Source organism: Sapajus apella, unplaced genomic scaffold (genome assembly GCF_009761245.1).
Source record: "Sapajus apella isolate SASKATOON/1434 unplaced genomic scaffold, GSC_monkey_1.0 scaffold103, whole genome shotgun sequence".
In the NCBI taxonomy this organism is placed as follows: domain Eukaryota; kingdom Metazoa; phylum Chordata; class Mammalia; order Primates; family Cebidae; genus Sapajus; species Sapajus apella.
The window spans coordinates 5749610-5766187 of record NW_022437043.1 but is presented as its reverse complement, the minus strand read 5'-3'; the positions used below and the strand labels follow the sequence as shown (position 1 = coordinate 5766187).

Here is a 16578-nt window from a genome sequence, read left to right as displayed (position 1 = left end):
AGTCCAGAAGACCAGGGACTCCTTTACTTCAAGAAAATCTCATGCATGCTCCTCCATCCATCACTCCTTCACTCAGGAATCTGCACACTTCCATTCCCACTTGCTCGACTCATCTGCCTGTCCCTTCTTTTGTTTTAGAACCCAAAGGTTTTCAGGCCTCTTCTCTAGCTGACATCCTCTTTTGTGGTGAACTCATCCAGTCTGTATCTTCAAAATAGCTCCAGAATCTAACCATTTAAAAAATCACTTCCTGGCTGGGTGCGGGGGCTCATGCCTGTAGTCCCAGCACTTTGGGAGGCTGAGGCATGAGGATCTCTTGAGGCCAGGAGTTCGACACCAGCCTGAACAACACAGCGAGACACCAACTCTACCAAAAAAAAAAAAAACCCAAACAAATAAAAATCACTTCCCCTGTCTCCATCACCACACTTGCATGGACCACTGCAGTGGCCTCCCACTCACTGGTTGCCTGTTTCCACCCTTGCCCTGACAGTCTATTTTCCATGCAGCGGCCAGAGGGAGCCTGTTAAGTCCTAAATCATATCACATCCCTCCTCTGCCCACAATCCTCCTTCAGTTTCCTGTCACTCAGAGTAAAACCCAAAGTCCTCGCTCTGGCCTGCAAGACCCCGCCCATCTATACCCCTTGCTCCTCGCCACTGGCCTTCTTGCTGTTCCTCACACGCACCAGCCACATTCATGCCTCAGGGCCTTTGCACTGGCTGATGTCTCTGCCTGGTGTGCTCTTCCTCCGCTGGCTAGCTGTGTGGCTCACTCCCTTATCTCTTCACATCTGTGCTCAAGACCCTTCTAAGTCACACTTTCCGGGACCACCTCATTAGACATCAGAAGCTGCCCCAGCAATTTTTGTTTTTAAGACAGAATCTTGGCTGGGTGCGGTGGCTCACGCCTGTAATCCCAGCACTTTGGGAGGCCAAGGCGGGTGGATCACAAGGTCAGGAGATAGGGATCATCCTGGCTAATATGGTGAAACCCTGTCTCTACTAAAAATACAAACTGTAGCCGGGTGTGGTGGCACGCACCTGTAATTCCAGCTATTTGGGAGGCTGAGGCAGGAGAACCGCTTGAACCTGGGAGGCAGAGGTTGCAGTGAGCTGAGATCATGCTGCTGCACTCCAGCCTGAACCACTTCATCTCAAAAAAAAAAAAAAAAAAAAATACGGTCTCGCTCTGTCACCCAGACAGGAGTGCCGTGGCGTGATATCAACTCACTGCAACCTCCGCCTCCTGGATTCAAGCAATTCTGGTGCCTCAGCCTCCCAAGTAGCTGGGACTGCAGGCATGTGCCACCATACCTGGCTAATTTTTGTATTTTTAGCAGAGACAGGGTTTTGTCATGTTGGCCAGGCTGGTCTCAAACTCCTAACTTCAGTGATCTGCTTGCCTTGGCCTCCTAAAGTGCTGGGATTACAGGCGTGAGCCACTGTGCCCAGCCTGCCCCAAATATTTTTATCTGCATTCCCTCTTTTCTGTGTTTTCTTTTTCTCCATAGCATTTATCAGCCTGTAACATACTTAATATTTTACCTACTTAATTTTATTCATTTTCTATCTGCCCCACTAGAATGGCAACTCCACAAACAGAGATATGCTTATCTCTTTTGTTCAATGATGTCTCTCCAGTGCTTGGAACAGGGCCTGGCACACAGTAGGTACTCAACATTCGTATTTTAGTTGACTGAATGGTGGAGGGGAACAGAAAGAGAGGAAATTTGACCTTGTCCTGCTTACTCTGCCATGAGCTATGCCTCAATTGAGATGATTTGGCTAATTTATGTATTAATTTATTTTGTGTGGAAAAGGGGGTGTCTCACTATGTTGCCCAGGCTGGTCTCGAACTCTTTGACCTACTAGATCCAAAGGTAGAAAGTGCTAAATATCCCGGGAGTGAGACTAGAGAAGGCTCTCTGGGAAGTGGTAGTATCGTTTGGGGCTGATCCTGGAAGGTCTGATGGGAATGAGAGATCCTGGGAGTTTCTGAGGCCCAGGAATGGAGGAAGCAGCAGGCAGAAGCTGGAAGAGTGAGGTGAGTTAGGAAAGGACGAAGATGATGGCGTCACTGACAAGGAGAAGTCTGTCAGGGGCCTTGAATCCCAAGGGGACGACCCCTAGATCTGGCGCTCGGAGTTGTCATACTCTGGTCATAGACCTCCGACCCAACAGCTCAGGGATCTCACACCCTAGATAAACACCCATGCGTGGCGCTGATACAATAGCAAAGACCCTGTATTCGTTGAGAGGTTATGCATTTATTAGGCCAGCTTGGATGACATACAGATATGGAGGTCTGATCTCAAACCTATCTTGGGTCCCCCCTCATCAGGATGTGTGAAGTGCCTAAGTCCTCAGTCCTCAGAGGCCTCTGGGTCTGGGTGGGGGTTTGCAGGAAGGAAAGGAGAAGGTGATATCGAGGGGGACAAAATGGAGGAGGTCGAGCTTCCATCACGAGGAGATGTAGTTGGACACCTCAATCAGATTTCTGTCAGGGTCTCGGAAGTAGATGGACATAATAGGCCCTTTTGCCCCTGTTCTGGGAACTGGCCCCTCCTCAATAGGGACACCACAAGTCTGAGGTGGAAAGAAAAGACAAAAGTCATTCATCAAAATCTGTGTATGACACCAAAATTTAATTCCATTTTTTTTTTTTTGAGACAGAGTCTCACTCTGTCACCTAGGCTGGAGTGCAGTGGTGAGACCTCAGCTCACTGCAATCTCTGCTGCCTCCCGGGCTCAAGCAATTCTCCCACCTCACCCTCCTGAATAGCTTGGGATTACAGGCGCATGCCACCATTCCCAGATATATATATATTTTTTTGAGACGGAGTTTCGCTCTTGTTACCCAGGCTGGAGTGCAATGGCGCGATCTCGGCTCACCGCAACCTCCGCCTCCTGGGTTCAAGCAATTCTCCTACCTCAGCCTCCTGCGTAGCTGGGATTACAGGCACGCGCCACCATGCCCAGCTAATTTTTTGTAGTTTTAGTAGAGATGGGGTTTCACCGTGTTGACCAGGATGGTCTCGATCACTTGACCTCGTGATCCACCCGCCTCGGCCTCCCAGAGTGCTGGGATTACAGGCGTGAGCCACCGCGCCCAGCTGCCCAGATATTTTTTGCATTTTTTGTAGAGACGAGGTCTTGCTATGCTGCCCAGGCTGGTCTTGAACTCTTGACCTCAAGTGATCCGCCCACCTCGGCCTCCCAAAGGGCTGGAATTACAGGTGTGAGCCACTGAGCCTGGCCTGTAAAATTTAATTCCTTATAGTGACCTAGAAGACCCTGGTACACCCCTGTATCTTTCTTTCTTTTTATTTATTTGTTTATTTTTGGAGACTGAGTCTCACTCTGTCACCCAGGCTGGAGTGCAGTGGTGCAATCTCAGCTCACTGCAAACTTGGCCTCCCAGGTTCAAGTGATTCTCCTGCCTCGGGCTCTTGAGTAGCTGGGATTACAGGCATGTGCCACCACGCCTGTCTAATTTTTTTGTATTTTTAGTAGAGACAAGGTTTCACCATGTTGGCTAGGCTGGTCTTGAACTCCTGACCTCAGGTGATCCACCTGCCTCGGCCTCCCAAAGTGCTGGGATTATGGGTGTGAGCCACCACGCCCAGCCTATTTTATTTTTATTTTTTTGAGACGGAGTCTCGCTCTGTCACCAGGCTGGAGTGCAGTGTCGTGATCTCAAGTCACTGCAACCTCTGCTTCCCGGGTTCAGGTGATTCTCCTGCCTCAGCCTCCCAAGTAGCTGGGATTACAGGTACACACCACCATGCCCAGGTGATTTTTTAATTTTTAGTAGAGACAGGGTTTCACCATGTTGGCCAGGCTGGTCTCAAACTCCTGACCTCGGGTGATCCACCTGCCTCGGCCTCCCAAAGTGCTGAGATTACAGGCGTGAGCCACTGCGCCCCGGCCCCGCCCCTGTATCTTTCTGACCTCAATCTCCTACCATCCTTCCCTCCCTCACCCTGTTCCAGACACTTATCAGCTAGATGGCCTTGGGCATAGTACCTAAATACCTTGTACCTCGGCCTCCTCATTTGTAAAATGGGAAGGATAATAGTACCTAGTATTATCTAGTAAGTGGCAGAACTAGAATTCGAACCCAGGCAGTCTAGGTCAAAGACCATAACTCTTAACCCCTATGCTTCACCCATTTTACTTCCAAGCCAGTCTTTTTCACTGAGACTTCCCAAAGAAGGAGTCTAGGTTATTTGCACAGAATATATACAAGACCTTGATTCGTGTTCTGCAAAAGGGAAACTAATGCCCCTCTTATTTATTTATTTATTTATTTATTTATTGTAGAGATAGAGTATTACTCCGTCACCCAGACTGGAATGCAGTGGCACGACCACAGTTCACTAAATCCTCAACCTCCTGGGCTCGAGCAATCCTCCCACCTCTTAGCCTCCCAAGTAGCTGAGCCTACAGGCACACACTGCCACTCCCAGCTAATTTTTTTGTATTTTATGTAGACACAGGGTCTCGCCATGTTACCCAGGCCGGTCTCAAATTTCTGTGTTCAAGTGATCCTCCCTCCTTGGCCCCCTAAAGCACTGGGATTACAGGCGTGAGCCACCACACACCCGGCCTTATTTTAACTTTTAGAGACAGGGCCTTGATGTATCACCCAGGCTGGAGTGCAGTGGCATGATCATAGCTCACTGCAGCCTCAACCTCCTGGGCTCAAGTGATCCTCCCACTTCGCCCTCTTGAGTAGCTAGGATTACAGGCATGCACTACCACGCCTGGCTAATTTTTTATTTTTTGTAGAGATGGGGGGTCTCACTATGTTACCCAGGCTGGTCTGGAACTCCTGGCCCAAATGATCTTCCCACCTCACCCTCCCAAAGTGCTAGAATTACAGGCATGAGCCACCATGCCCAGCCAATGTCCCTTCTAGATGACATCATTTTAAGTATTACAGAGACACTGGATTCAATATCAGCAAATCAGAAATTATTCCCTCTTCAATCTTCTCTCAATCCTTCTGATTATACAAAGAAAGTGGATGCTAACAAGTCCTTAGTATCTTTTTAACCACCTGCCATATCTCCCTTTGTAATGTCAGGGTCAGGGAGTACAGGGAACGGAAGTGGCTAGAATCTAATGACATTGTTATGGTTTTATAGCTGCTGGATTTTACAGTCACTTTTCCTTTATGCCAAGATATGAGTTTTTCATGTACTTGGATGAACATTTGCTTTTTATACAAATGTATTTAGGGCTGGGCACAGTGGCTCATGCCTGTAATGCCAGCACTTTGGGAGGCCAAGGCAGGCAGATCACTTGAGGTTAGGAGTTTGAGTCCAGCTTGGCCAACATGGCGAAACTCCGACTCTACTAAAACTACAAAAATTAGCCAGGCGTGGTGGTGCACGTCTGTAGTCTCAGCTACTTGGGAGGCTGAGGCAGGAGAATCGCTTGAACCCAAGAGGTGGAGGTTGCAGTGAGCCGAGATTGCTGCATTGCACTCCAGCCTGGGCAACAGAGCAAGACCCCATCTCAAAAAAAAAAAAGGTATTTAAGTGTATTTTTTTTTTTTTTTTTTTTTTTTAAAAACAAGGGGAATGCATAGTTTCCTTTTCAAATACAATTATGTACATGAAAAATCATGTCAATCAAAATAGTACATAACTGTGTGCAGGCATTTATCTGCATGTGGTGGAACCTGTTACCTCTCTGGGTCATGCTTCTCTTTTCACTGTGTTTGCAGCAGCTTTTGCAAAAAGAAGGGAAGTCCCACTCACCTTGAGGTGCTGGATCATTTCATCCACAGGCACCTCTGTGATCAGACATATGTCCAGGGAGCCAGGAACTGGGTGAGCAGCTTTGGGTTCAAATTCCTTTCCCACCTCGTGGAGGTTAAATTTCTGGTCTCCAAAACACAGTGCTTTCCGGTCTTCCTACTTGGCGGGGAGGGGTGGAGAAAACAGCCTGGAATTAAACCTCCAAGATGAGTGTGAGACGAAGCCTTTCCACCTATCCCAACAAGGTTAAAAAAAAAAAAACAAAAAAATAGAATGGAGCTACTACACAACAGCCCTTCGCCCCACCCAAGTCTCATTCCCTAGAGGCAAGTGTATGAGTTTATTTCTCTTTGAAATTATTTTCATATCTCCAAATATTGTTTTTACCAACAAAGGCAAAGATAGCAATTTGCCTACCCAGTATACATTTCCCCTTTATTTCTTATAAACACAATAGAAATTTCAGTGGGGTGGACTGCATGCCCAACTTTAAAAACCTACATTTCGGCTGGGCGCAGTGGCTCACGCCTGTAATCCCAGCACTTTGGGAGGCCAAGGCGGGCAGATCACCTGAGGTCAGGAGTTCGAGATCAGTCTGACCAACATGGAGAAACACTGTCTCTGCTAACAACACAAAATTAGCCAGGCGTGGTGGCACATGCCTGTAATCCCAGCTACTCGGGAGGCTAGGCAGGAGAATCGCTTGAACTAGGGAGGTGGAGGTTGCGGTGAGCTGAGATAGCACCATTACACTCCGGCCTATGCAACAAGAATGAAACTCCGTCTCAAACAAAACAAAACAAAACAAAAACCCTACGTTTCCCAGAACCTCCAGAGGCCACGTTAGCTGGACTGGGCAATGAGATGAGGGCAGAGGTATGGGTGGGGCTTCCGGGAACCTCCCTGCCCACTGCATTGGTCCATTTTGCCCATTCACTTCCTCTTTCTTCCCAGCCACTGCCCGTGACCAGACTAACTACCTCTGGACTGGTTGTTCAATGAGAGGAAAAGAAAACTCTGTTTTGTTTAACCCACAGTTAGTTGAGTTTTCTCCTATATGCCTCCAAACAAAGTCCCTAACCCTTCACTTTTCTCCCTTTCCTCTTTCTCTTTTCTTCTCTTCCTTTCCTTTTCTTTCTTCTTTCTCCATGTTGGTCAGGCTGGTCTCGAACTCCCGATCTCTGGTGATCCACCCACCTCAGCCTCCCAAAGTGTTGGGATTACAGGCATGAGCCACCGTACCTGTTCCCTCTTTCTTTTCTTTTAGACAGAGTCTTGCCTCTGTTGCCCAGGCTGGAGTGCAGTGGTGCAATTTCAGCTCACTGCAACTTCCGCCTCCCAGGTTCAGGCAATTCTCATGCCTCAGCCTCCAGAGTAGCTGGTACTACAGGCGCATGCCACCATGCCCAGCTAATTTTTATGTCTTTAGTAGAGATGGGGTTTTGCCATGTTGGCCAGGCTGGTCTTGAACTCTTGACCTCAGGTGATCTGGTGATCTGCCCGCCTCAGCTACCCAAAGTGCTGGGATTACAGGTGTAAGCCACTGTGCCCAGCCTCTTTTTTTTTTTTTTTTTTTTTTTTAGACAGAGTCTTTTCAGATATAGACTCATGAAAAAGATGAAAAAAAAAAAAAAAAGAGAGAGACAGAGTCTCACTGTGTTGCCCAGGCTTCAGTGAAGTGATCATGGCTCACTGCAGCCTCAACCTCCCAGGTTCAAGTGATCCTGCAACCTCAGCCTCTGAGTAGCTGGGACCACAGGCACACCCCATCATGCCTGGCTAATTTTTTATTTTATTTTTTGTAGAGACCGGGTCTCCCCGTGTTGCCCAGGCTGGTCTCAAATCCTGGCTCAAGCAATCCCCATCTCAGCCTCCCAAAGTGCTGTGATTACACGTGTGAGCCAGTGTGCCTCACTGCACCACTATTTCTTGATTTAGCAACTTGAGATATTTCCTATCATCTCCCTGCTATGATAAATGAGAATTTAGCTCATTCACATTACTATCCCTTCCAACACAATTTGATCATCATTTTTAGTTTTTCTTTTAGCTCCTTTACAATTTTTAAATAAGCCACTTGCATGTTTATTTTGTTTATTTATTTAAATTTTTTAAGAGACAGAGTCTCATTCTATTGCCCATGCTGGAATACAGTGGTGCAATCACAGCTCACTACAGCCTTGACCTCCTGGCCTCAAGCAATGCTCCTGCCTTAGCCTCCTGAGTAGCTGGGATTACAGGTGCGCACCACCATGTCTGGCTAATTATAAAACTTTTTTTTTTTTTGTAGCGATGATAGTCTCAGTATGTTACCCAGGCTGGACTCCAGCTCCTGAGCTCAAGTGGTCCTCCTGCTTCATCCTCTCAAAGTGTTGGGATTGCAGGCGTGAGCCACTGCGCCTGGCTGCAAGTTTATTTTCGTAGATAAACTACAGATTAACTCACAGCCCTGCCATGTTCTTCATGGCTCCTCCCTCTTCTGGACCTCTCAACATGTGCCATTTCTTTTATACTTTTTCTATCTCTTTCTTTATATCACTATCACATCCATTCAATCAGAAAATGATTTTATTTCACTTTTTTTTTTTTTTTTTTTGAGACAGAGTCTCCCTTTGTTACCCAGGCTGGAGTGCAGTGGCATGATCTTGGCTCACTGCGACTTCTGCCCTCAGGGTTCAAGTGATTAGCCTGCCTCAGCCTACCGAGTAGCTGGGACTACGGGTGCACGCCACCACTCCTGGCTAATTTCTGTATTTTTAGTAGAGACAGGGCTTCAGCATGTTGTCCAGGCTGGTCTCGAACTCTTGATCTCAAGTGATCCACCCATCTCAGCCTCCCAAAGTGCTGGGATTACAGGTGTGAGCCACCGCGCCCAGCCGACTTTATTTCACTTTTAGACTCGAAGATAGTTTGGCTCAGTGTACAATTGTAGGTTGCAGCTTATTTTCCCATAGCCTTAAATATGTTGCTTCATTGTCTTCCCTGAATGTGGTGCTGCTGTTAGGAAGTCTGATGTTCATCTACGTTTTATTCTTTGGTTGGTGATACATCCATCTTCTACTACTGCAGCTTTAGGATTTTTCTTAATCCTAATGTTCTGAAATTTCGCTCCAATGTGTCCAAGTACAGAGGTTGAGGTATCATACACCTTGTTATCATCATTGGCTTATTATACAAGGACTATCTCTTGTTTTACTTATACATTTATTCTTTTTCTCTTCATTCTCCATTCCCATCTCCACCTTAGGCAACCACTATAATGTGTTTGATGCGTATCCTTTAGTTTTCATAAATTGCTGTAAAAAGTGTGTTATTGTTTTATGTATGTGTATTGTAAAGGGTCGCATGCTGTAGACCTGATTTTCTTCATTTTTCACTCAGCACCATCTTTTCAAGACATGTCCATGTTGCTGTCCACACATCCAAGCTGATGTTGCATAATACTACATTTCTGCATAAGGTTCCATGTTAGATTTAACATTTTTACCCAAATAGAAAAAATTGGTTGGGCATGGTGGCGTGTGCCTACAGTCCCAGCTACTCCAGAGGCTGAGGCAAGAGAAGCACCTGAGTCCAGGAGGTTGAGGTTGTGGTGAGCTGTGAACGCAACACTGTACTCCAGCCTGGGCAACAGAGCAAGACCCTGTCTAAAAAAAAAAATTTATTCTCCTGTTTGCAATTTCCTATTTAAGTTATATGGTATGTGAGGGTGGTGTTTGTGTGTACTTAATTGTTTTAGAGTGGTCTTAAGTCCACAGCAAAATTGAGCAGAAGGTATAGGGATATATACACCCTACCCCCACATATGCACAGCCTCCTTCACTTCTTTCACTTGGTAATATGCATTTAAATTTCCTCCATTTCTTTTCATGGATTGATAGTCCATTTATTTAATTAAATTATTTATTTGAGACAGAGTCGCACTCCGTCACCTAGGCTAGAGTGCAATTGTGCGATCTCGGCTCACTCTAACCTCCATCTCCTGGGTTCAAGTGATTCTCCTGCCTCAGCCTCCTGTGTATCTGAGATTACAGGCACCCGCCAACATGCCCGACTAATTTTTGTATTTTTAGTGGAGACAGGGTTTCACCATGTTGGCCAGGCTGGTCTCAAACTCCTAACCTCAGGTGATCCACCCACCTCGGCCTCCCAAAGTGCTGGGATTACAGGCATGAGCCACGGAGCCTGGCTGATAGTCTATTTATTCTTTTCACTGAATAATATTTCACTGTCTGGGTGTGCCACAGTTGATATACCCATTCACTTACTGAAGCACATCTTAGGCATATATTTTTTGCCTTCTCTGCATTTATCTTTTTTGAAGTTGTTCCAAATTCTCAAGCATACTTCAGTCTCTGGAAATCTCTTTTTTTCCTTGGATCTGTCTTTCCTGGGGTCTTTCTTACACCTGTTCCAAACTGGATTGATTGTTCTCTAGGTACCTTTCTGAGATCTTCCTCCTGGGATCCATTGTGGCTTGTGGCCTGACTTCCATGTCTTCCATCTTCCCAGATTAGTCATTTTTTTTTCTTTTTTGAGATGCAGTCTCGCTCTGTCACCCAGACTGGAGTGCAGTGGTGTGATCTCAGCTCACTGCAACCTCTGCCTCCCAAAGTGCTGGGATTACAGGCATGAGCCACCACGGCCAGCGAGTCACCCATTTTGATATAGCATACCCTCAAGTAACTTTCAAAGCAAGCGGGAAACTTTTCTAAGACTTCGTATGACTAAGAATGCTTTTATTCTACATTTACCTTTTTCTTTGATTTTTTTCTGACAGTTTCTCACTCTGTCACTCAAACTGGAGTGCGGTGGTGCAATCTCTGCTCATTGCAACCTCTGCTTCCCAGGCTCAAGCAATTCTCATGCCTCAGCCTCCCAAGTAGCTGCGATTACAGGCGTGTATTACTATGCCCAGCTAATTTTTGTATTTTTAATAGAGATGGGGTTTTGCCATATTGGCCAGGCTGGTTTCAAACTCCTGACCTGATGCGATCCACCCATCTCAGCCTCCCAAAGTGCTGGGATTAACAGGCATCAGCCACTGCACCCGGCCCCTACATTTACCTTTGGTTAATAGTTTGGTTGGACATAGAATTCTAGGTGGAAAATTTCCCCTCAGAATCTTGAAGTTGTCCTTTTATCTTTTGGTATCTGGCCTCTTGGAAAATCTGATATTTGTTTGTTTTTTTCCTTTGTAGATAATCTACTTTTTAATCTCTATGAAAGCTCTTAGGATCTACTTTTTCAGTTTGATGTTGTGTAATTTCATAAGGATCCATGTAAGTGTCAACATGCTGGATACTTAGTTAACCTTTTCCATATACAGACTGCAGAGTTCTCTTGCAGTATTTCTATGATAATTTCCTCCTCTCCTTTTTATTTTCTCCATTCTCTCTCTGGAAGTCCAAATACTCAGAGTTTGGAATCTCCTCTATTGATCTCTTTTTATTTTCTCTCAGATTTCCCGCGGTTTTCCTTTGGGAGTTAAGTTATATGTTAAAGTGTTATAAACAAAGTTTAGCCCACCTGAATTTTGACATTTAGGGAAGTGGTTACCTTAAAAGTCGTGACCTCCATGCCCAGGATCTTGGAATAAAACATGGTAGTGTCTTTGATGCTCTTTACTGTCATCACGATGTGGTCAAGTCTACAGATAAGACTTGGGGGAGGAGTCTGACTGCTGTCCCTCCACGACTAAAAAAAGAAAAAAAGTCAGAAGAGACCACATTGCCACTTGTCACGCTCATGTTTCCTTCTCCTCACCTCCCCCCACCTCCCCAATGACTCTACTTCCTCCTCACCCTCTTTCAGGGGAAAGGCCTGAGAGAATACTTACTGGCAGAGTCTTATTGCCCATGTGTGGATTAACCAGAGTCCATGTGTCTGCCATGACCACTCTCCACTGTTTTCTTGTTCCCTTTCTTTTTTTCCTTTTTTTCAGACAGAGTCTCACTCTGTTGCCCAGGCTGGAGTGCAGTGGCACAATCTTAGCTCACTGCAACCTCCACCTCCCAGCTTCAAGCGATTCTCTGCTTCAGCCTCCCGAATAGCTGGGACCACAGGTGTGTGCCACAACGCCTGGCTAATTTTTGTATTTTTAGTAGAGACGGGGTTTCACCATGTTGGCCAGGCTGGTCTCAAACTCCTGACCTCAAGTGATCTGCCCACCTTGGCCTCCCAGAGTGCTGGGATTACAGGCTTGAGTCACAGCACCCAGCCTTGTTCCCTTTCTCCTTCCAGAAGTGAAAATTAGGGGAGTGGAGACAAAGACAATACCCTCCCTTGTTTTCCCTAAGTAGAATTCATTTTCTTTCCAAGAAGTGACAAGACACAGAAGAGCCCAACCCTGTGAATACAAGCCCTCCATTGGCCAATTTTACCCAGCCCCCTCCTTTCCCATTCTGCAGCTTCGGTCACAGAGAACAGGACGAGAAGGGGGCGTCTCAGAAGAAACGAAAGTTTCTGGGCATGTGTATTTATAGATTCGCCTTGACACCCAGAGGGAGGACTACTCCCCCACCTTCCACTTTCCCACCCTCAGCACACTTCCCATCAGATCTTTCTCTTGACTTGAACCATTTAGTAAATTGTATATGAACAGTATCTCTGCTGCAGGATTATAAAGCACCTGTGGTCTGGCACTATAAGCAATGGAGTGTAATGCTTAAAAGTATAGATTATGATTTTTTACAAATTTTTTTTTGAGACAGAGTCTTGCTCTGTCACCTAGGCTGGAGTGCAGTGACGGGATCTCGGCTCACTGCAACCTCTGAACCCCCCCCACCCACATACACACCAGTTCAAGGGATTCTCCTGCCTCAACCTCCCAAGTAGCTGGGATTACAGGCGTCTGCCACCACACCCAGCTAATTTTTGTAAAAAAAGATTAGTCAAAATTAGTAAAAGTATAGATTCTGGTGGTAGCACCTGTAATCTCAGTGCTTTGGGAGGCTGAGGTGGGCAGATCCCTTGAACCCAGGAGTTTGAGACCAGCCTGGGCAACACAGTGAGACCCTGTATCTACAAAAAAATACAAAAATTAGCTAGGCAGGGTGGAGCTCACGTGTAGTTTCTGTTACTTGGGGGGCTGAGGTGGGAAGATCGCTTGAGCCCGGGAGTTGGAGGTTGCAATCAGCTATGATCGTGCAACCGCACTCCAGCCTGGGTGACAGAGCAAGACTGTGTCTCAAAAAAAAAAAAAAAAAAAAAAGATTCTGGAATCAGACTGACATTTAAATAATTTCTCTAGTTTCTCTGTGCCTTGGTTTCTCCTTCCATAAAATGAGCAGGATTTTATACATATATTATAGGATTATTGTGAGAGTTTTAAAAAACTACTCTCTCTCTCTCTATATATATATATATATTTTTTTTTTTTTTTTTTTTTTGAGACGGAGACTTGTTCTGTCGCCATGCTAGAGTGCAGTGGCGCAATCTTGGCTCACTGCAACCTCTGCCTCCTGGGTTCAAGCAATTCTTCCGCCTCAGCCTCCCGTGTAGCTGGGACCACAGGCTCGTGCCACCACGCCCAGCTAATTTTTGTAGTTTTAGTAGAGATGGGGTTTCACCGTGTTGGCCAGGATGGTCTCGATCTCTTGACCTCATGATCTGCCTGCCTCGGCCTCCCAAAGTGCTGGGATTACAGGTGTGAGCCACTGCACCTGGCAAAAAACTACTATATTTTTAAGCGTGTAGAACAATGCCTGACATTGACACATATCAAGTGCAATAAAAGGATTGATGATGATGATGATGATGATGATGATGATGTGGTCATCTTGTTAAAATCTAGACTCCAGTTACAACGACCCCCAGTCTCTACAGTCTCATTCATTGCTCTTGAACTCCAAGCTACACTGTCCTTTTGCCTGTTCCTCATAAGGGCAATTCTTGTACTGTTCGTTTCAGGGCCTTTGCAGATGGTAATGCCTGTCTCCCTGACTAGAAGTAAGCTTCATAAGAGCAGGGACCTATCTGTTTTGTTCCCCACTATTTCCCAAACAACTAGTTCAATCATATTTGTTCAATAAATATCTACTGCAACAATTAGGGACAGTGCTTAGCACAAAGTCTGACTATTTTCTATTCTGTTCAATTCGATTCCATTCTATTCTATCTACCCTTTGCTATTTTATTATTTTCTATTCCACTGCATTTAGTTCCATTGAAACCAGCCCATTTTAAACAATTGATTTCACTGAGCTCCAGGTAAAAAAAAAAAATCCAAATAAATAAATAAATAAAAATATCCTGTACCATTTTATTTTCCTGAGTGGAGGAGGCATTAGCAAAGTTGCTGAGTTCTGCTCTCCTTGTGGATACAGAAGATCCACAGGGACATAGGGACTACAGAAAGGGAAAATGACCAACATTTTGGCTCCACTGAAAATAAAGTCGTTTCACTAGCAAGCAGACTCAGATGGAGATTAAAAAAAGAAAGAAAGAAAGAAAGAAAAAAGAAAATAAAGCCATATGTTGAAAAAAATCTTATTAACTTTCTTTCTTATTCCCTTTTTGAGACAGAAGCTTGCTTTGTTGCCCAGCCTGGAATGTAGTGACACGATCGCAGCTCACTGCAGTCTCACCCTCCTGGACTCAAGGAATCCTCCCACTTCAGCCTCTGTTGTAGCTGGGATTACAGGTGTGTGCCACCATGCCCAACTATTTTATTTTCTTTTTTCATTTTTTGTAGAGGTGAGGTCTCACTGTTTCCCAGGCTGGTCTTGTACTCCTAAGCTCAAGCGATCCTCCTGCCTCAGCCTCCCAGAGTGTTGGGATTATAGGCATGAGCCACTGCACCTGGCCCTTATTAACCTTCTAACATCTGTAGAATCTGTCACAATACCCTGTTTACATTCCTGATATTGACAATCTATATTTTTTCTCTTAATTACTCAAGAGAAAACAGATATTGCTAATATTTTATTAATCTGTTCAAAGAATCAACTTTTGATTTGTTGCCTTTATTGTATGTTTGCTTTCTATTTCACCAGTTTCTACTGTTATAATTTCCTTGCTTCTACTTTCTTAGGTTCAATTTGCCATTCTTTTCCCAGCTTCTTGATAGGGAAGCTCAGGTCATTGATTTTCAACTTTTCTACTTTTCTGATCTATGCATTTAGAACTATAGATTTCCTCTAAGCACTGCTTTGGCCACATCCGCATCATTTTGATAGTTGATTGGAAATAAACTCCACCTATTCCTCCCATTATTCAGTTCCCTGCCAGCTCAGTGTCGCTCCCCAGATTCTGCTTTGCAGACTCGGAGCTTCACCCTTGCAAATTCAAAAGTGAGCAGGGATGGCTCTTTTAAGGAACAGGAAGGCCAGCATGGCTCAGAACCCAAGAGTGAGTGAGAGATGAGTGGCAGGGCAAGGCAGGGTCTGGATCCGGCAGGGTCTGGATCCTTCAGGGTCTTGAAGGTGAAGTTACAAAGTCTGCTTTATAAAATGATGATCAAGACATAGTCATCACACAAAGGGCTAGTTGTGGTGGCTCATACCTATAATGCTAACACTTTGGGAGGCCGAGGTGCGTGGATTGCCTGAGGTCAGGAGTTTGAGACCAGCCTGGCCTACATGGTGAAATCCTGTCTCTACTAAAAATACAAAAATTAGCTGGGCATGGTGGTGCGCACCTATAATCCCCACTACTCAGGAGGCTGAGGCCAGAGAATTGCTTGAATCTGGGAGGTAGAGGCTGCAGTGAGCTGAAATCGTGCCACTGCACTCCACCCTGGGCGACAAAAGCAAAACTCAGTCTCAAAAAAAAAAAAAAAAAAGACATAGTAATCGCACAAGGCTCACTGTGTGCCAAGCCCTGTTTTACACACTCTACAAACATATAATCAATTTTATTTCTCACCACAGCCTATAAAATCCCTATAGTCAGAGTGCCCGGAACACCATGTCCTTCCTCCTCTGGCCTCCTTCACGGGGAAGCATTCTGTCTTCCTACAGGGTCCTCTTCAAGGTCCCCTTCAGGCTGCCAGGGGCCTCTGAATTCCTCTCTTAAAGTTCAAGGTCAGAGCTGTGTTTCCTAGCCTTTCTCCACACAGCCTTAATCATGACAGCTTCGGGGACACCCTGCATGAGCCTCCTTTGTGTCTCTCCACCCGTCCCTGGCTGAACTGGAGGAGGAGCCAGCCTTCAGCCCTGGCGCAGCCATGCACACCTGAACACAGGGCCCTCATGGCTTAGAGCGGGGCCTTTCCATGGGCCTCTGCTGCCATCTGCTTGTCTCTGAAAGAGGAAGGGAGAAAGGACAGGAAACAGGAGCCCGCAGAGAAGGAAAACAGGTTACTAGACCAGCTTTGGTGCCAACACCCTTGCCCCAGACTCCCAGGGGACACCTTGTTCACCTGTTTCTCCGAAGTCCTGCCCCACATCTTGACTGGCAGCCTGGAGGGCAGACGGCACAGCATGGCAGGGTAGGCGTCCTTGCCCAGGGGCCTCCCAACAACCCTCTGTCTCAGCACTTGGAGATCAAGGGGCGGAACAGGAGGGCACAGGCCGAGGACTGTGGGAGGTGACAGAGGTAGGTGGAGAGCAAATGGAAGGACTTTGACATTAAACTCAGGGCCTTAAAATTAAAAGCTTAACATGGATGTGTGTAAGGGATTACTTCTTGATAACACTGAAGGCTGGGTGCGGTGGCTCCTACCTGTAATCCCAGCACTCTGGGAGGCCAAGGTGGGTGGATCACCTTAGGTCAGGAGTTCGAGACCAGCCTGGCCAACATGGTGAAACCTCATCTCTACTAAAAATACAAAAATTAGCTGGGCGTGGTGGCGGGTGCCTGTAATC

The 16578-nt window shown here is 46.0% G+C and overlaps 1 protein-coding gene across 2 annotated transcripts; it reads right to left on the bottom strand.

Moving 5' to 3' along the window:
- Positions 1-2249: 2249 nt before the first annotated feature.
- GLOD5 (glyoxalase domain containing 5) lies at positions 2250-16269 on the bottom strand. 2 transcript variants are annotated; one of them, XM_032258621.1, is made up of 5 exons: positions 16134-16201; positions 11610-11739; positions 11330-11467; positions 5771-5926; positions 2250-2588 (listed from the first exon to the last, which is right to left on the bottom strand). In XM_032258621.1, exons 2-5 carry the CDS (start codon positions 11661-11663, stop codon positions 2463-2465), a joined length of 474 nt encoding a protein of 157 aa, XP_032114512.1. In that variant the 5' UTR covers positions 11664-11739; positions 16134-16201; the 3' UTR covers positions 2250-2462. The 2 variants fall into 2 exon arrangements, with proteins under 2 accessions (XP_032114512.1, XP_032114511.1); XM_032258620.1 differs by lacking the exon at positions 11610-11739 and having other exon boundaries at positions 16134-16269.
- Positions 16270-16578: the final 309 nt, after the last annotated feature.

Coding starts and splice junctions, on each gene's coding strand:
- GLOD5 (XM_032258620.1), bottom strand. CDS start 16,196: ATGCTGTGCCGTCTGCCCTCCAGGCTGCCAGTCAAGATGTGGGGCAGG. Junction 11,468..16,133: donor GCAGGACTTCGGAGAAACAG/GTGAACAAGGTG, acceptor TTCTTTTTTTAG/TCGTGGAGGGACAGCAGTCA. Junction 5,927..11,329: donor TGGAGGTCACGACTTTTAAG/GTAACCACTTCC, acceptor CCCGCCAAGTAG/GAAGACCGGAAAGCACTGTG.